The 20,592-nt window shown below is 38.8% G+C and overlaps 1 protein-coding gene across 2 annotated transcripts in view; it reads right to left on the bottom strand.

Moving 5' to 3' along the window:
* DTNBP1 (dystrobrevin binding protein 1) overlaps positions 1–18,866 on the bottom strand; it is a 120,863-nt gene extending 101,997 nt beyond the window's left edge. Inside the window, exons 1-3 of one of the 2 annotated variants that reach the window (XM_059076505.2) lie at positions 18,661–18,866; positions 5,804–5,857; positions 5,026–5,076 (exon numbers count right to left, since the gene is read on the bottom strand). In XM_059076505.2, the coding sequence (XP_058932488.1) occupies positions 5,026–5,076; positions 5,804–5,857; positions 18,661–18,719 (164 nt within the window). In that variant the 5' untranslated portion in view covers positions 18,720–18,866. The remainder of the gene's footprint in view (positions 1–5,025; positions 5,077–5,803; positions 5,858–18,660) is intronic. The other variant, XM_067006736.1, reaches the window with a different exon arrangement.
* Between the last annotated feature and the right edge of the window lie 1,726 nt (positions 18,867–20,592).

Below are 20,592 nucleotides of genomic sequence, written 5' to 3'. Positions count from 1 at the left end.
CAAAAAAAAAGTTCAGGCTTAAGAAAAAAGAAAAAAGATCTCAAATCAACAATCTAATTTCACAACTTAAGGAACTAGAAAAAGAACAAACTGAACCTATAGTTGGCAGTAGGAAGGAGACAACAAAGAGCTAAGAAAACAATTCCATCTACAATAGCATCAAAAAAATTTTAGGAATTAACCAAGAAGGTGAATACTTGTACAATGAAAACTACAAAATATTGCTGAAAGAAATTTTAAAAGACATAAATAGATGGAAAGGTATCCCACGTTCATGGAATGGAAGACTTAATATTGTTAAGATGTTGTCAATAGCACCCAAAGTAATCTACAAATTCAGTGTAATCCCTATCAAAATCCCAATGGCATTCTTTGTAAAGTAGAAAAAAAAATCAATCGTAAAAATTCATATGGAAGGTCAAGGGATCCTGAAAAGTCAAAACAATCTTGAAAAGAAGAACGAAGTTTGGAAGACTCACACTTCTTGATTTCAAAACTTACTACAAAGCTACAATAATCAAAATCAAATAATAATCAAAACAGTGTGGCACTGGTATAAAGGGAGACATATAGGCCAATGAAATAGCAAGCCGAGAAATAAACACTTGCATGTATGGTCAAATAATTTTCGACAACTGTGCCAAGATCATTCAATGTGTAAAGGATAGTCTTTTCAACAAATACGCTAAGGTGCTGGGAAAAGTGGATATCCACATGCAAGAGAATGACGTTGGACTCTTACTTTAACACCATACATAAAAATTAACTAAAAATGGATCAAAAAATCCAAACATAAGAACTAAAACTATAAAACTCTTTGAAGAAAACATGGGGAAAAGCTTCATGACATTAGATTTGACAATGATTTCTTGGATATAACACCAAAGGCACAGGCCACAAAGAAAATAGACAAATTGGACTTAATCAAAATTAGAAACTTTTGTGCATGAAAGAACACAATCAACAGATAAAAAGGCAACCAATAAAATGGGAGAAAATATTTACAAATCACATACCTGATAAGGGATTAATATCCAGAATATATAGAAAACTCCTAACACTCAACAACAAAAAACCACCCTATCCACAAACAGGCAAAGGACTTGAATAGATACTTCTCTAAAGAAGATATATAAATGGCCAATAAACACATGAGAAATTCACCATCATCAGTCATTAGGGAAATGAAAATCAAAACCACAACGAGATAGCACTTCATATCAAAGAGAATGGCAAAAAAAAAAAAACCAACCAGCCAAACAAAAGACCCCCAAAACAAGTTTTGGTGAGAAGATGGAGAAATGGCAACTGGAGAAATGTGCACTGCTAGGGGAATGTAAAATGGTGCAGCTGCTATGGAAAACAGTATAGAGGTTCTTCAAAATATTAAAGTAGAATTACCATATGATTCAGCATTTCCTTTTTTCAGTATATACTGCCAAAAAACTGAAAGCTGGATCATGAAGAGGTATCTGCACACCCACGTTCATAGCAACATTGTTTACAATAGCCAAAAAATGGCAGCAACCCAAATGTCCATTAATGGATGAATGAATAAGCAAAATACGGTATATTCATACAATGGAATATTATTCAGCCTTAAAAAGGAAGGAAATTCCTTTGAATTAGTGGTGATCATTTTGTAATGTACAGAAATATGGAAAAACTATGTTATGCACCAGGGACTAATATAGTTTTGTAGATCAATTATACTTTAAAAACAAGCAAGCAAACAAACAAACGAATAGAAAAAGAGATCAGATGTATGGTTACCAGAGGCGGGTGGGTGGGGTGTGGAGGGAGGGAGATCGAATGAAGGCAGCGAAAAGGTACAAACTTCCAGTTTGTAACATAAGTAAGTACCAGGGATGTAATATACAACACAATGAATATAATTAACACTGCTGTATGTTACATATGAATGTTGTTAAAGTCTAATAGTTCTCGTCACAAGGAAAAAAATTCTTTTTCTTTTCTATCTATATGAGATATGGATGTTCACTAAACTTACTGTGGCAATCATCTCATGATGTATGTAAGTCAAGTCATTATGTTGCAATACCTTAAACTTAAACAGTACTGTATGCCTATTATATCTCAATAAAACTGGAAGACCAAAAAGGAAGAAATTCTAACAAGCTACATGGATGAAACTTGAAAATATTATGTTAAGTGAAATAAGCCAATCACAAAAAGACAAATACTGTATGATGCCACTTATAAGAGGTACCTAAAGTAGTCAAATTCATAGAAAGAGAAAGTAGAATGATGGCTGCCAGTGGCAGACATTTGCAAGATGAAAAGAGTTTTGGAGACTGGATGCCCAACAATGCAAATGTACTCAGTAGTAGTGAACTGTACACCTAATAACGGTTAAGATGGCAAATTTTATGCTATATGTATCTTACACAATTTTTTAACAATTAAAAACATTTTATGATTTAGGTATATGCTATTTAAAATGGTCTTTCCTCCACTCAATACTAGTTCCAAAGAGAAAAGACTGCTTCAGTGCAATGAATAGACACATTACAGATATTCCTATGGCTGAAAATTTTTCATGTTAAGTCCAGAAATGCACCCCATTTCCCAAAACTACCATACACATGAGTCTACAAGTCTAAAGTAAATCTTTCAATGAAGTTCTTCCAACTAAACCCCTAGATTTAAAAAAATAAAGATAACATGCAAACAGTACACCACTGATTAATTTTTACTATATCTCCTTTCATGTTCACTTATGTTCCTCACTCAACAAAACCAAGCAGGAAATTAATGTCAAATTAAGCACTCAGAGAAGAAAAATCCCCAGATTTTGCAACCATAAAAACAAACTGAATAAAAAGCTAGACAAGAGAAAGCAAAATGTAGGTATAGGTAATTGTGTCCTAACACAAGCTGATAAGGCGAAGGAACATACCCTCTACTGTACACATGGCTACCACTTATCCATCAGATGCTATGTTACGAGGTACAGAAATGCATATAACAACATATGCAAACCATATACTTATTTTTATAACAGCTTTATTGAGTTTTGATACACCATAAAATTCATGTTTTTTTTTTTTTTTTTGGCCGCACCATGTGGCATGAGGGAGTTCCCCAACCAGGGATCAAACCTGCGCCCCCTGCAGTGGAAGCTCGAAGTTTTAACCAGTGGACTGCCAGGGAAGTCCCCAAATTCATGCTTTTAAAGTGCATAATTCAGGACTTCCCTGGCAGTCCAGCAGTTAAGACTTCACCTTCCAATGCAAGAGGTGTGGGTTCGATCCCTGGTTGGGGAGCTAAGATCCCACATGCCTCTCGGCCAAAAAACCAAAACATAAAACAGAAGCAGTATTGTAACAAATTCAATAAAGACTTTAAAAAAGGTCCACATCAAAAAAAAAAAATCTTGAAGTGCATAATTCACAGTATATTCACAGAATTAGCTGGGACAACTATCACCAACTATCTAATTCCAAAATATTTTCATCACCCTGAAAAGAAACCCCATATCCATTAGCAGTCATTACTCATTCCCCTCTCTCCTCCAAACCTTGGCAAAATTATCTTTCCATCTCTATGGATTTGCCTATTCTGGACATTTCATATTAATGGAATCATACACTATGTGCCATTTTTGTTGATTCCTTTCATTTAGCATGTTTTTAAGTTTCATCCAAGATGTAGCACGCCTCAGTATTTCATTCCTTTTCATGGCTGAATAATATTCCATTGTATGGAGATATGAAAGTTTGTTATTGTTCATTGACTGATGAATATTTGCACTGTTTCTACTTTTTGGCTATTATGAATACTATTGCTTTATGAATGATACTGCTATTATGCACATTTGTATACAATTTTTTATGTGGACATAAGTTTTCAATTTTCTTGGTATGAAACTGCTAGGTCACATGGTAATTCTACTTTTAACTTCTTTTTTTTTTTTGCGGTACGTGGACCTCTCACTGTTGTGGCCTCTCCCGTTGCGGAGCACAGGCTCCAGACGTGCAGGCTCAGCGGCCATGGCTCACAGGCCTAGCCACTCTGCAGCATGTGGGATCTTCCTGGACCGGGGCACAAACCCGTGTCCCCTGCATCGGCAGGCAGACTCTCAACCACTGCACCACCAGGGAAGCCCGACTTTTAACTTTTTGAGAAACTACCAAACTGTTTTCCAAAGCAGTGATTTTATAATCCCACCAGCAGAGCATAAGGGTTCCAATTTTTCCACATCACTGCCAACACTTGTTATTGTTTGTCTTTTTGATTATAGCCATGCTAGTGGGTAAAAAGTGGTATTTCATCGTGGCTTTGGTCTGCACTTCCCTGATGACTAATGATGAGAATTTTTTCATGTGCTTATTGGCCATTTGCCTATCTTTTTTATGGAAATGTCTATTCAAATCCTTTGCCTATTTCTTCACTGGATTATTTGCCTTTTTACTGTTGAGTTATAAAAGTTATTTATACATTCTAGACACAAGTACCTCAACAGATGTATAATTTGCAAATATTTTCTCCCATTCTGTGGACTATTGTTTTACTTTCTTGATAGTGTTCTTTAAAGAGCAAAAGTTTTAAATTTTGATAAAGTCCAATTTATCTTTTTTTCCTTTGTTACTCATGCTTTTGATGTCATCTAAGAAAATCACGTATTTTAATATCAATCTGCACATCAATAGAAATGGATTGGAGAAGAAATGGTAACAAATTAAGAATCAAAGTAAGAAAATTATTGGGGACTCAAATCTAGAATTGATTTTCTTGCAACAAAGAAACCACAAACATAATACATGCACATGATAAAGTTATTGATTAGTCAACACAACAGTGATCAATATGCTCAAAGTCTGAATGGCCTTTGTATTAATCAGTGAAATGCAAGAGCCCCTCGGGAACACAAATAAGTAAATAATTTCCAATCTCCTTGTTAAGGTAAAATTTATTTGTTTTAATGTTTCTATGTATAAAGTTATAAAATACTTTAGACAATAGTCAGAAGTATAACCTTTTTATTTAAATGAAAACACTTACCTGCTAAGTAATTCTAGTCCAGCAGAGCACTTTGGCAAATATGGAACAGCCCTGCCAAAAGAAACACTTAATTTATTAAAAATTGCTGCTGATTTAGGCCAACTTAAAAAAAAAGTTACATATAATAATTTTGATGCTGTCAATCATAATGTGGAATATTTTAAAATCACTAATGGCAATTGATCTAAACTTTTAGAAAAATGTATTGTAATTCCAAAGTTAATATACTGCAATATACTATCAACCATCACTTTGCCCTACAGATTTTTAGCACACAATAATAAACACTTTAATAGAATGTTAGCTAACAAGAAATTTTTTTAAAAGCTCCTCATCTCTAGGTTTAAAGTGAAATTTGGTCATGTGCTTTACTTTATTAAAAAAATGAAAAAACTGCACAAATTATACTAGTGTTTTCATATAAAACAGATAACACAGCGAAAGAGGCTCATTTGCCAGGTACTGTTTCATTATCAATTTGCTTCTCAATAATGGAGAACTTTTACTGTGCTCTTAATATACAAATAAAAATGATTAATTGTGATCAAATAGCCATTGACTGTCATGGAGTAAAACAATTACATGTCACCATTTTTTCAACCAGTTTACAATTTTATCAGAAAAATTTCCAGTTACAAAATTCAGAAAGAATCAATAAATTGTTTAGTCAGATGCATTCAACAGATATAAAATCCATTAAAGTTATTATACTATCATGACTACAACCAAAAGTTGTATGAAATTTAAGTCATAGTAAATTAAATCAGCACAAGCTCACCTGGGTTTGTTTTTTACTTTAGCTTCTCTTGACTTGTCACTTAAAGTCTTCAGCCTGTAATTCAACAAGTATAAAATATATTTTTACAGCTTAAGAGATTTTTTTCAAATGCAAATTTCACAGCTCGTAAAACTTTGGGTTGGATAAGCTCATTTTTTTTTTTTTTTTTTAGCAAGAATTAAGCACCTCTACAGACAGCAAGTATTTGTTGACTATATATCAGACACCACAAATAGAAAATTTGTAGCAAATATTTTTATATTTTTCTTGTCCCAAATCCCTTTTCTAGAAACACTTCCTAAATATGACTGGACTAGAAAACCTCACTACTCTGGCAACATCAGAAAAAAACAGTGGTCTCCATAGGTGAACTTGATGGGCAACAAAGATATCTAAGCAGCACATTTTTAAGTAGATAACTATGCCAGGCACTGTCTAAGTGCCAACATTCTGAGAAATTTTAGCTATTGATAAAAGGCTTTCTAAAATACATTACAAACCTCCTTCATTAAAGAGGTCTTGGCACATATTCTACTGAACATTTTCTGATAACTCAGCATCATTATCATGAATACCAGTGACTGCATCTCGTGGCAAAACATTACTCTCCTTAGATGTTTCTGAGCTAGGAATGTCTCTTCATTTACCAACTCGAAACCAATCTAAAGTGGTTTTCTGAGTTTGTTCAGGATCCTACGTCTATTTCTTCAAAATTTAAATTTTCCACCTCTACCATTGGTCATATGGTATCAGCTACCACTTACTGCTTCTGCTAGCTATTTAACTATAGCAGCCTACTCCCCTTCTATTTGCTTTTTTAAATTATTGGGCTGGGAAACATAAATGGGCTAGAAATGCATATGTAAAATAAAACTAAATAGGCTCTTCTATATATAAAATATGAAGGTCATAAACTTCAATGTATTTTCACTTCACCAGCCCATTTTTTAACCTACCTTTAACTGTGGACTCTGTATCATATAACAGACTGCCAAAAAGTGAATGCTAAATTATAAGATAATCTCACATGAGATATCTGGACATGTTCTTCTGAATCTGATTACTTCCACAAATATTCATTTCTAAATAGAGTCTGAAGCATAGGCCACGGTACCCCAGCTAGCTCCACAAAGCCTTTGTAAAACTAGACACAGGTGCCCCTTTCTCAAGACACTTTACTGCACTCGGTCAGCAACTGTCCTAGCATACCAGCTAACTCTCCTATGAATGCCCCAACCCTTTGTTGTGCACAGCTGTACGTGCAAGCCCTGACAGAGGATTACAACTTTTTGGTCAATAATGCCTGGCTTAAAACCAGAAAGGGACTTCTAGTGTCAAGTCATTTTTTTTTTTTTAACAAGTTGCAGTGTCAATTTCATACTAAGATTTTTTTATATTGTTCTATGTTCTTTTTCAAAAACTAAAATATTGATGAGATCAATTCCAATACAATGTTAAAAAGACTTAGCAATCTCTTTAATACAAAACTATATTTGTATATAGCTCTCCAGATGAGTTGAATTTAAAAAGTCTAACCTGTCCCAGAAAAACAATATAAATTTTCAAGCTTAGCTTAGAAACTAGTAAATCCGGTTTAAACTAAGATTAAGCAAAAGCTAGGGAAAGGTATTTTGATAGCCATTCAACCACTTCCACTCCAAAAGCTGAGAAAGGCACTTAGTTGTGACATCCGAGGTAGAATTATACTAGGATAGGCAGACACAGCACTGCATTATACTCAAAACGATTCTAGTACTATATTCAGTGATTTGGGACAATTCTATATCGTTAGGTGTTACAAGGATATTGAAAGCTCACTGCTAAGACCCTCTTTGAACCATTCATTATAGGACCTAGCAAATCTTTAAGTTAGTATTTCAAGTATTTCTCAAAAAAATGTTAAATTTCTCAATTGTAAGATATCAAATGTGGGGTTCTCCTCCACACGTCCCCAAAAGAAAGAAAGAAAAAAAATAGTTTGGAATAAAAGAGAAAGGAGGAAGCTTATAGGGAGCTGAAAATAAAATTGTTGGAAGGTCAGTAAGAGCTTCCCCAGGTGGCTCCTTAACAACCACCTACTTTAAAAATTGGTCTTTAACCAAATGTAATGTGTGGAACTTATCTGATGTGGATTTGAACAAATCAACTGTAAAAAAGACATTTCTAAGAACCAGGAAATTTGATTATGGACTGGAGAACTGATAATATCAAAGAATTAGTGTTAATTTTGCTAGGTATGATATTGGCATTGCATTTATGTAATGTATTTTTTTTTTAGAGATGAAAACTGATGTATGAGAGATGTAAGAGCTTAGTCTGAGGTTTACTTTGTAAGGGAGAGACAAAGCAAATGAGGTAGTAGTTGACAATTGTTGAATCTGAATAATGAATATATGGGACTCACTGTGTTATTCTATTTTTGTATATGTTTAAAACTTTGTAAAAAAAGTTTTAATAACAAAAAAGTCTTTTATATAGTCATCTTTTCTCATCACACCTTCTCCATATAAATCATCAATATGCCAAAATTCAGAATAGAAACTACTGTAGAAAACAAAGTAGCAAGAAGAAAGTTGGAAACAGTGAAGAAAGTTCAAGAGAGAAAAAGATAAAATAAGAGTCAATGTAACACTTTAAGTCGAAAAAATATAAGGTCAGACCCCCAAAAAAGCAAAACAGTCTTTTCTGAAGTATATATTCAAAACCCAGAATTCAACTGAAAGTAGCTTACCATTTCTATTTGGGGATAACTCTATTTAAAGTTTCTCACAGTGAGTCTGTGCTGGAAACAACCTGCTAATAAAGTCCCACAATGTCTTGACACACTGAGAAGGAAATACTGATCTGAGTGAAATACCCCAGTTTCCTAAACCATAAAATAGGAGTATTGTACTGACCATAATGATTTGCCACAAGAAATAAAGGAAATATGACTTTGGCGGCAAACTGTAATTGCAAATTATAAAACCAATTCAAACAAAAAGTATAATAAAAACTATCTCCAATTTTAGTAAAAATTATCACCATCAAGAAAGGTAAGAAGCCAAAAAAAAGAAAGATAAGAAGCTATGTACATTACAGGGTCAAAGTAAAATAAAGTAGAGGTCCCCCAATGCACCAGTGCCCATAAAAGCCTTCTCCACCGTTCCTAATCTTCTTCACAATACCGTATACCCCCAGGGAGACGTGAGTGCTGCTGTGTGAGTATATTAATACACAGACTTCTAAGTGAGCCACCTGACAATTATTTTCTACCCGAAGCAACTAATGCACACTTCAGAGTTCAAAGCACTTACCTTCAAATTCATAACACCACAATATTTTATTTTTAGATTGTTGCAAAGACTTACCTAAATTTGACCCCAGCACATTTATTTTTTTAAGCTTTACAGAAAATACTAAGATGGAGGTATCTTACTACGAAATGGAGATAACTAGCAAAATGGCTTAGACAAAAAGTTTAAAAAGTAGTTACACAGAATGAGAGGCGGAGTATGACAATGACTGATGAGCAGGAAATGGGCTTTCTGGACCTGACTCAATGGCATGAGGGACCTTGACGGCAGTCCATTTATCCTCACTTCAATTTTCTACTCATCTAACCCGATCAGCTATTATGAAAGGTGAGGATGGCAGCTTTAAAACAACACCATATGTATTAGTTAGCCTATTTTGTCCTTTAAGGCTCATTTTCATGTCTCCATTATTCCAACTTTAAATTCTGTTTATGAATAAAAATCCAATCTATTATATTTTCCCATTAATGTTTATCATTTTTTCTTTCTTTTTTAAAGCCAAGATCAGGAAACATGAAAGCATTAACCATACCTTAAAGTGCACATGACCCCAAAGCTCTGAAGGCCGAGAGATTCACACAAAAGCCACAGAGACTCAGGAAGGGGAGGGAGGACTTTATCCTATCTCTGTCCTAATTACCCCCAAACACACCACTTCCTTCTTGATACACTCAGGAGGTGTTTCATAAATTTCCAGCTGCTTCTTGGACCTCAGAGCACATTCACTGTCAACTGCTCCTTCTCTCTCAAAACTACGCAACTTCTCCCCTGTTGGTAAATGACATCATTAGCTAAGATACTGCAAAATTAACATCCTCAATTTCTCCACCTTTTTCACTTCCTAGTCTCACTTTTTATGAAATCGACCAGTGCCTGTCATGTCAGGACTATTCCCTCCTTCAATTTTGATTCTCTCTCGCCTGCCCCCTAATTATAGCCTTCTTAATACTCTCCCTGTTCCCCATGTCTAATCCTCCCATCACATCGCCTCCCAAATTCTTCTTCCAGAAATACAGGTAGGCTCAGGCCGCTCCCCTCCACAAAAACCTTCAGAAGATTCAGTCAACCTAAAAATAAGCAAGACCACCCTATATAAGATAGCCACCCCCCACCCCCAAACCCGCTTTATTTTTAGCGACAGTACTTATGACCTTCTAGATATTCTGCCTCCTGCCAGTAGAATGAGCGCAGGGACATTATTTGCTGCCCGGTGTATGCATTCTCCGCTCTAACCCTAGTGCCTGTCAACAGGTAAGCACTCAATAAATATTTCATAAATGAATTAATTTAGCAAAGCACTGAAGACCCTCTATTATCAGACACTAAACTTCCTTTCCAGGTTCCTCTCCCACAAAAGCTTCATCTCTGAAATCCCTCACCCACATCTATCCTCATCCCTCCTCATTCTGCAAGGCCCCGTCTAGAAGCCACCTCCTCTTTGAAGCCTTCCATAAATGCATCTGAACTAATGACTCTTTCCTCTGGGCTCAAAAACCACATCACTTCTATCTTTCACATTCAGTTCCTTCTGCTTTGCTTTATGTTACCAACAGTTTAGGGCATCTGGAGGGCAGAAACAGTTTCAGTTAACTTCATAGGCCCAAGATCTAGTCCAACATATAGACACTGGCAAAGAGCAGGCAAAACTGAATATGTGGCCTCTTAAATTTTTTTTTTTTTGACGAAATGAAAAAAACTTCTATGATAAAGAAGACTGAGTTCCTACCCTAGTGTTTGCCACTTGGTGGGAACTCAGTAAATGTTTATTAAGTCAAGTTGAATATTGAGATTTTTTTTTCCTGCTGAAGGTAAGTATGCATGAAGAGTCAACATTTTAGGCAAAACCTCACCATTTTACCACACTGTGAATTAGAATGTTAGCTCCTCTCCTTTGAGGTTTTGATACTACAGGAGGGAAGAAGAGAAAATGAGTGCAGTGGGCAGGGCTGGAGGTCAGGGCAGAGGTGGCTTTGCGGAGGACACCCACTGCCTAGTTGCAACACTTGTATCCATATCCAAAAGCACCCAGAGCGTTACAGACAGGAAATGCCAGGCAGCTGCGAACCCTTGGTAAATCTGATTTTCAGTTTCCTGAAGGGTTTTACATGCCTGCATACTTCAGTCCTGAGGTCGTGGGCCATCACTGCTCAGAAGGTAAAAAACCAAAGACCAGAGTGGATTTGAAGTAAATGCCTCGGAGGGTCCAAAAGTCTCCCTCAGAGCTCAAGCCAGTCCCTAAAAAGTGGATGTTCTCTGTGAACTCTCCGAAAGGCTCCTAGAGCTCTGAGGGAGTTAAATAAGACGAGGACTCGTAGGTGAGGGGGAGAGAGCAAAGCTGCAAGGCAGTCCCCTCCCGTGGCCTTTGGATGAGCTGGCCACCTAGTTAGGCCAGAAAGAAAGCAACATTATTTCTAGGTTTACCTCGATTTTGACATAGCTATTATTATGAACAGAAAGTTAAAAATTACAAAAAACATCACGAGTCCATGGATGACCTACAGTCCCTTGAGGGCCAGCAGCAGTCTTTCCACTGCCCTCAAGCTGCATTTTGTCTAAGTTTGAATGGAAAGTTGAAATTTGTTAGGTCCATCAAATATGCTTTAATCACTAATGTGGCAGTCTCTTGCAAAGCTGATAAAGAATATTCCTATTTTACTTAAAAAAAAAAGTAATTGCCTACATTCCAGCTCCAGATATATGAATTTCAGAAACTGAAAATGAGCAGAAAAGCCCTGAGGAGAGGCTGCTGCTCTGGGCTGCTGTGAAGATCCACGTGAAGGAACTCAGGAAAGCACCCAGGCCTTTCTTCTACTGAGCTCCTGGGGCAATCTGAACAGATGAAGTTTCCAATTATTTTGTAAGCCAGCTGCTCTGACTTCTACGGACACTAACAGCAAGTGTTCTAAAGGAATGCCAGGTACAGCTGGGTAGTTTTGAGAGGTAAGGGCCATGTTGCTTTCATCTCTGAATCCCTCAGTGCCTTCATGCAATATACACATGAAGCTGTGTTTAATGTCACCTTTTCTCAGCCTGGCAAAATATTCAAAAATAGGTTGATTTTAGGCTGAATATGAAACAGTTTACTAAAAGGAATTACATGGATTTTTCTTGTTAAGAATTGCCTAGGAGAGCACCTCAATACATAAGGCAACTGCTAACAGCTATAAAAGAGGAAATCAACAGTAACACAATCATAGTGGGGGACTTCAACACCTCACTTACACCAATGGACAGATCATCCAAAATGAAAATAAGGAAACAGAAGCTTTAAATGACACAACAGATCAGATAGATTTAATTGATATTTATAGGACATTCCATCCAAAAACAGCAGATTACACTTTCTTCTCAAGTGCACACGGAATATTCTCCAGGATAGATCACATCTTGGGTCACAAATCAAGCCTCAGTAAATTTAAGAAAATTGAAGTCATATCAAGCATCTTTTCTGACCACAACACTATGAGATTAGAAATCAATCACAGGGAAAAAAACGTAAAAAACACAAACACATGGAGGCTAAACAATACATTACTAAATAACCAAGAGATCACTAACGAAATCAAAGAGGAAATCAAAAAATACCTAGAGACAAATGACAATGAAAACACGATGATCCAAAACCTATGGGATGCAGCAACAGCAGGTCTAAGAGGGAAGTTTATAGCTATACAAGCCTACCTCAAGAAACAAGAAAAATCTCAAGTAAACAATCTAACCTTACACCTAAAGGAACTAGAAAAAGAAGAACAACAAAACCCAAAATTAGCAGAAGGAAACAAATCATCAAGATCAGAGCAGATATAAATGAAACACAAACAAAGAAAACAATAGCAAAGATCAATAAAACTAAAAGCTGGTTCTTTGAGAAGATAAACAAAATTGATAAACCATTAGCTAGACTCCTCAAGAGAGAGAGGACTCAAATCAATAAAATTAGAAATGAAAAAGAAGTTAAAACAGACACCACAGAAATACAAAGCATCCTAAGAGACTGCTACAAGCAACTCTATGCCAATGCCAATAAAACGGACAACCTGGAAGAAATGGACAAATTCTTAGAAAGGTATAACCTTCCAGAATGAACCAAGAAGAAACAGAAAATATGAACAGACCAATCACAAGTAATGAAATTGAAACTGTGATTAAAAATCTTCCAACAGGGCTTCCCTGGTGGCGCCGTGGTTGAGAGTCCGCCTGCCGATGCAGGGGACGCGGGTTCGTGCCCCGGTCCGGGAGGATCCCACATGCTGCGGAGTGGCTGGGCCCGTGAGCCATGGCCGCTGAGCCCGTGCGTCCGGAGCCTGTGCTCCGCAATCGGAGGGGCCACAAAAGTGAGAGGCCCACGTACCATTAAAAAAAAAAAAAAAAATCTTCCAACAAACAAAAGTCCAGGACCAGATGGCTTCACAGGTGAATTCTATCAAACATTTACAGAAGAGCTAACACCCATCCTTCTCAAATGCTTCCAAAAACTTGCAGAGGAAGGAACACTCCCAAACTCATTCTATGAGGCCACCATCACCCTGATACCAAAACCAGACAAAGATACTACAAAAAAGAAAATTACAGACCAATATCACTGATGAATATAGATGCAAAAATCCTCAACAAAACACTAGCAAACAGAATCCCACAATACATTAAAAGGATCATACACCATGATCAAGTGGGATTTATCCCAGGGATGCAAGGATTCTTCAATACACGCAAATCAATCAATGTGATACACCATTTTAACAAACTGAAGAATAAAAACCGTATGATCATCTCAACAGATGCAGAAAAGCTTTTGACAAAATTCAACACCCATTTATGATACAAACTCTCCAGAAAGTGGGCATAGAGAGAACCTACCTCAACATAATAAAGGCCATATACGACAAACCCACAGCAAACATCATTCTCAATGGTGAAAAACTGAAAGCATTTCCTCTAAGATCAGGAATGAGACAAGGATGTCCACTCTCACCACTATTATTCAACATAGTTTTGGAAGTCCTAGCCACGGCAATCAGAGAAGAAAATGAAAAAGAAGGAAAACAAATTGGAAAAAGAAGAAGTAAACCTGTCACTGTTTGCAGATGACATGATACTATACATAGATAATCTTAAAAATGCCACCAGAAAACTACTAGAGCTAATCAATGAATTTGGTAAAGTTGCAGGATACAAAATTAATGCACAGAAATCTCTTGCATTCTTATACACTAATGAAAAATCTGAAAGAGAAATTATGGAAACACTCTCATTTACCACTGCAACAAAAAGAATAAAATACCTAGGAATAAACCTACCTAGGGAAACAAAAGACCTGTATGCAGAAAACTATAAGACACTGATGAAAAAAATTAAAGATGATACCAACAGATGGAGAGATATACCATGTTCTTGGATTGGAAGAATCAATATTGTGAAAATGACTATACTATCCAAAGCAATCTACAGATTCAATGTAATCCCTATCAAATTACCAATGGCATTTTTTATGGAACTAGAACAAATCATCTTAAAATTTGTATGGAGACACAAAAGACCCCAAATAGCCAAAGCAGTCTTGAGGGAAAAAAACGGAGCTGGAGGAATCAGACTCCCTGACTTCAGACTATACTACAAAGCTACAGTAATCAATACAATATGATACTGGCACAAAAACAGAAACATAGATCAATGGAACAAGATAGAAAGCCCAGAGATAAACTCACGCACCTATGGTCAGCTAATCTATGACAAAGGAGGCAAAGATATACAATGGAGAAAAGACAGTCTCTTCAATAAGTGGTGCTGGGAAAACTGGACAGCTACATGTAAAAGAATGAAATTAGAACACTCCCTAACACCATACACAAAAATAAACTCAAAATGGATTTGAAATCTAAATATAAGTCTGGACACTATAAAACTCTTAGAGGAAAACATAGAAAGAACACTCTTTGACATAAATCACAGCAAGATCTTTTTTGATCCACCTCCTAGAGTAATGGAAATAAAAACAAAAATAAACAAATGGGACCTAATGAAACTTCAAAGCTTTTGCACAGCAAATGAAACCATAAACAAGACAAAAAGACAACCCTCAGAATGGGAGAAAATATTTGCAAATGAATCAACAAAGGATTAATCTCCAAAATATATAAACAGCTCATGCAGCTCAATATTAAAGAAACAAACAATCCAATCCAAAAATGGGCAGAAGACCTTAACAGACATTTCTCCAAAGAAGACATACAGATGATGAAGAGGCACATGAAAAGCTGCTCAACATCACTAATTATTAGAGAAATGAAAATCAAAACTACAATGAGGTATCACCTCACACCAGTTAGAATGGGCATCATCAGAAAAGCTACAAATAACAAATGCTGGAGAGAGTGTGGAGAAGAGGGAACCCTCTTGCACTGTTGGTGGGAATGTAAATTGATACAGCCACTATGGAGAAGACTATGGAGGTTCCTTAAAAAACTAAAATAGAACTACCATATGACCCAGCAATCCCATTACTGGGCATATACCCAGAGAAAACCGTAATTCAAAAAGACACATGCACCCCAATGTTCATTGCAGCACTATTTACAATAGCCAGGTCATGGAAGCAACCAAAATGCCCATCAGGCGAATGGATAAAGAAGTTGTGATACATATATACAATGGAATATTACTCAGCCATAAAAAGGAACGAAATTGAGTCATTTGTTGAGACGTGGATGCATCTAGAGACTGTCATACAGAGTGAAGTAAGTCAGAAAAACAAATATCGTATATTAACGCATGTAAGTGGAACCTAGAAAAATGGTACAGGTGAACCGGTTTGCAGGGCAGAAGTTGAGACACAGATGTAGAGAACAAATGTATGAACACCAAGGTGGGGAAAACCTCGGTGGGGTGGGGGTGTGGGTGTGATGAATTGAGCGATTGGGATTGACATGCATACACTGATGTGTATAAAACTGATGACTAATAAGAACCTGCTGTATAAAGAAAAGAAACAAACAAAAACTAATACTAAACTTTCTTTGGGTTATTTGTATGGAAATATGTTAATATAAATGTTTCAGACACTACAGGAAATTTCTGAAAATCTTATATGTTCTGGTATAATGTTATAAGTCATAATTCTAGTTATTACTTTAAAATGTGTATCTCAGAAATAATTAAATTTCCTTGTTAATTGCATTATTATGAACTTTCATCAAATCTTTAACTGTGGTCATTTTTAAGTCTTTTGTCATTTACAGACAGCTCTGGGTGTACTCTGATGCTTCTGCAAAAATGTTCCTATAAAAGGGTTTCATCTTCAAGGAATTCATGAAAAAGACTCTGACAAGTACAAGTTTCTGGTAACTGACTTACACTGCTGAACTGAATGTATAAGCATTTTCAGGACTCTAATGGAAAACTGATGAATTCATAAAAGTTCTAACAAAAAATCAAGATAAAAAAATTAATTACATGGGACTGAGTGAACTGATGAGGATGAGTATAATTTTTGTGACTTTGTTTGAATAAAAAAAATAAATAAAATTTAAAAAAAAGACAAAAACAAAGAATGGCCTAGGAATTGGTGGACCCGACAAAAGTGAACATCAGAGTTTAAAGGTGCCAGTCACAGACATCACTTGAAGATGAGTTATTTCTCTGCCAGGTGACAGGCTAATGGCACACACTGACAGTCCAGTGCTTTGTCAGCTGAAAATGACCTGTACAAGGAAGCCAATGAAGGGCCTAAACGGAATGAAAGCCCTCTCAGGACGTTTAATCCCAAACTGGCCCCAGTTTATGGCATCTTCAAGAGGTAAGGTCAGTTTCCAAGGCGTTCTACCCAGATCCCCTCAACCCCCTCCCTATCTAAACTCAGGTTTTCCAGATCTCTCAGGATGGTTTGGGTCCAGAATCTATAATTCCTAGGTAAGCTGAACCTTCTCAAGCCAATGTCAGGAGAACGAATGGGTTCAAAGGCACCCCATGACCTAGGGAGTTACCGTAGTTGTAACTCCCCAAAAGATAGACTGTTTCGCCAACAAGGAATTCCTTGGGGTGATGACAACAGGGCTGTCCCAGACGTGTTTATCTGTGATCATCCTCATGCTATCGTTCCAGCATATTATACCCCAATTTTTCAATACAATAATTTACGTTCTGAAAGGAAGTTACTTTTTAAACTTAAAGAGTGGTAGGAAATGCAAGCATGCAAGCACAGCATCAGTGAATGACTGTTACAGCATCTACAACTAATATCCTTAAGGACACCAAACCAAGATTACCAAAAATGCTTTACATGTAAGTGCTCAAGTATTTGACAGTTTGTTACTACGCAGCACCCAAGAGGCAAACAATATAAACATTTCTGTCCCATAAAATTTCAGCTAACATCTTTCTCATTAGAAATTTAAAACATGATGGAAAGGCCCTCATATTCAGAGCATTCTCCAAAGGATTCGTAATCTAAAGGTGACAGACAAATCCTTTATCAAAGTGACACCCTTTCTAAAGTAATGGAAAAACTAAAATGAATTAAGCACTAAATAACATTGCTGTTTCACATGTTAATTCATTCATCCTCACAATAACCCTATGAGTAGCATCTTCACCCTCGTTGTACAGTCGTGGAAACTGAGGCAGAAAAACTTGCAGAAACACGTTTCTGCGAGTTTCTGGTGTTAAGAGTCTATGCCTGCCGTTCCCAGAGTTTGCCGCACACAGGAATCACCTGGGGGTCTTTAAAACCCCATCGCCAGTCTGATGTAATTAGTATAGTTTGCGACCCAGGCATCAAGATGGTTAAAGGTTCCCAGGTGATTCTAAGCAAAGTTCGGGAACCGCTTGGTCCGTGTGCGCTTCACCACTAGGCATTAATAGTACTGCCATAGTTCTGTTGTTTATGTGGCCCTAGAGTTTCTTCACTAAGGCGTTAAACCCGAGGCATTTCTTCACTGAGGCGTTAAACCCGAGGCAAAGGTAGAGAGAGAAAGCAAAAGGGGAAGAGGCGCCAAGCCTTGGCAAAGGTTCAGCGAGCGAACCGAGCGCGAGGGTGGACAGGACGCGCGGCCGGGCCCCGGCGGGTGAAGGCTTCGGCGCCCGCGACCTCCGGCCTGGGGAGGGGGCGGCGGCCCGGCTGCAAGCGGGGCCGCAGAAGCTCCGAGGCCCAAGAGGGCAGGGGTCTCGGCGGCGTGGGAGGAGGCTCAGGGTCACCGTCCCCCCGGGGCAGAGGAGCGGGGAGGCGCGCTCGCCCCTCACAAGACATCCCCCGGGGCTGGCCAGGGCTGCCGGGAGGGGGTTGCACGATCCCCGGCGCGCCCGCAGCCTTCCCGACCCCGTTCCGGGCCCGGGGTGCGGGTCAGAGCCTGCCGTGTGGGACCTAAGTTACTTTGTGCGGCCGGACAGACGCCGGAAAGTTCGTTACTTTCCTCGATCTGTCTGGGATGGGAGGGGCGGGGCGGGGTGCGCGTGGGAGGAGGGGGAGGAAGAGGGACCGGACCGGGGTGCGCGGAGGCCGCGTCCCGCTGCCCCCAGCTCCTCGGCCCGGCCCCCGGGTTCCCTTTCCGTCCCCCACCGTGTACCTACCCGGAGGTGAAATCCTGCTGCACGCTCAGCAGCCGCTCGCGCAGGGTCTCCAGCATCATTGCCGCCGCCGCCGCCACCCTCAGCCCCGCGCAGACACCGCGCCGCACCTGTCACGGCGCGCCCCTTACTCTCGCGGCCGGCCCCACCCCCGGCCCGCTCTCGCCTCCGCGCCGCGGCCCCTTCCGCGTTCCCGCCCCCGGCTCGCGCGCTCCCTTCCCGCCCCCGCCGCGCCCAGGCCCGCGCAGCCGCAGTGAGCCCCGCCGGGCTCGGGCTGCGGAAAAGGGGCGGTCCTTCTCTCCTAGCCGAGAAACTGAGCGGCTCGGATGCTTTTTCCTAGCCCAAAGCCAGGCCCTCTCCTTTTCCTTTTTAAAATTGAAGTGGCCAGTGAAAGAATGCTTTAAAACCAGCGCTTCTTTGAGTGAGTGCAGCGTTTGTTTTCACAGTTTGGAAGAGAGATGGATCAATTTCTTACATAGCGTGCACCTCCCCTGTAGCAAACACTTCCGTGGACTCTGGTTCCAGGATCTGACCCCGCTGGCTTTGACCTTGGATGAGAGAATTAACCATTCTGAGGCTCGGTTTCTTCAGTGATAAAATGGCAAAAATCAACTGTTCCGACATCTTTACTTTCCATTCTCTTTTCAACCTACCCCATCAGGCTTTCGTGCCCTTCATACAAAAGGAGGTGGCCTTTGTCGAGTCACCAGTGACCGCCATGTTGCCGATACCATTTGTTACTTATCTGCCCTAATTTTTTTCTCGACCTCTCGGTGGCTCTCAAGCAATTCCTTATCCCATTCTTAAGGCACGTTCTTTTTCTTTCAGGCACTCCATTCATGCCCTCTCCCTCCCTGTCCACTCCTCCTCCTACTTCAGCAGCTGCTCCCAAGGCCACATTTGCAGGTTCTTGCTCTTCTCCAGGTATGGCCCCCTCCTAGGTTATTCTATCCATTACGATGCTGTAAATTCTATCGAGGCACCGGTGAGGCCCAAATCTCCATCTTCAGCCCTTCCCCCCCCTCCTTCAATTCATACCAGTTGCTTACGCCACCTGTATCCAACAGGCATCTCAAACCCAAAATACCAAAATTTGAAAATTTTATTGCAAACTCACTTTTGAACCTAATGCCAGTCTCTTCCATTTCAGTAAGTGGCACCACCATACACCAAGTTGCTCAAGTTAAGCCACCTGAAATTACCATTTCCTATTTTCTCCACCTGCTGAATATTAATTCATCAAGTCCAATCAACTCTATTTCTAAAGTATTGCTAGAACCTGCTCCTCTTTCTCCATCTTCACTATAATCACACTGGTCCAAGGCACCATGATCTTCCACCAGGAATACTGACAGGTCTCCTTATTCTAGTCTTTTGCCACGCACATGCCTATAACTCATCCTTGATACAGCAGCCAAAGAGAATTATTTAAAAGAGCAATCATATTGTGTCGCTTTCCTGCTTTAAATCCTTCTGTGCCCTTAGAAAAAAAGTCAGACTACTTACTCGACTTACGAAGTCCTAAAATTTGAACCCTTCCTGGCACTCTATCCAAAGTAAGTACTACTCACCTATCATTCCTTGACATTTAAGCCATAGTAACCTTCGGTATGTTGTGTGTTCCCTGAAAATCCTAGATTCATTTCCTTGAGGCCTGTTCACAAGCTTTTCTCCAAATTGTCCTATGGCTGGCTCCTTTGTGGCATTCAGATCTCAGCTTAAACATCATCCTCTTAGATAGATCTTCCCTGATCATTCCAGTTACTGGCCCAAACACTTCCTATACACTCTGTTTTTCAACTTAGTACATAACACTATCTGATAATTTATTTAATAATTGTTTAAGAAAAAGTTGTTTACTTATTTGCTTACACATTTAATTTAAAACCAGCTCTGAGACTAGGCTGAGGTGGGCAAGGCATTCACCTCAGGTGT

This window comes from Kogia breviceps, chromosome 10, assembly GCF_026419965.1.
Source record: "Kogia breviceps isolate mKogBre1 chromosome 10, mKogBre1 haplotype 1, whole genome shotgun sequence".
Taxonomy (NCBI): Eukaryota; Metazoa; Chordata; class Mammalia; order Artiodactyla; family Physeteridae; genus Kogia; species Kogia breviceps.
Note: the sequence above shows the minus strand (reverse complement) of the source record. Positions and strands in the feature narration are given on the sequence as shown.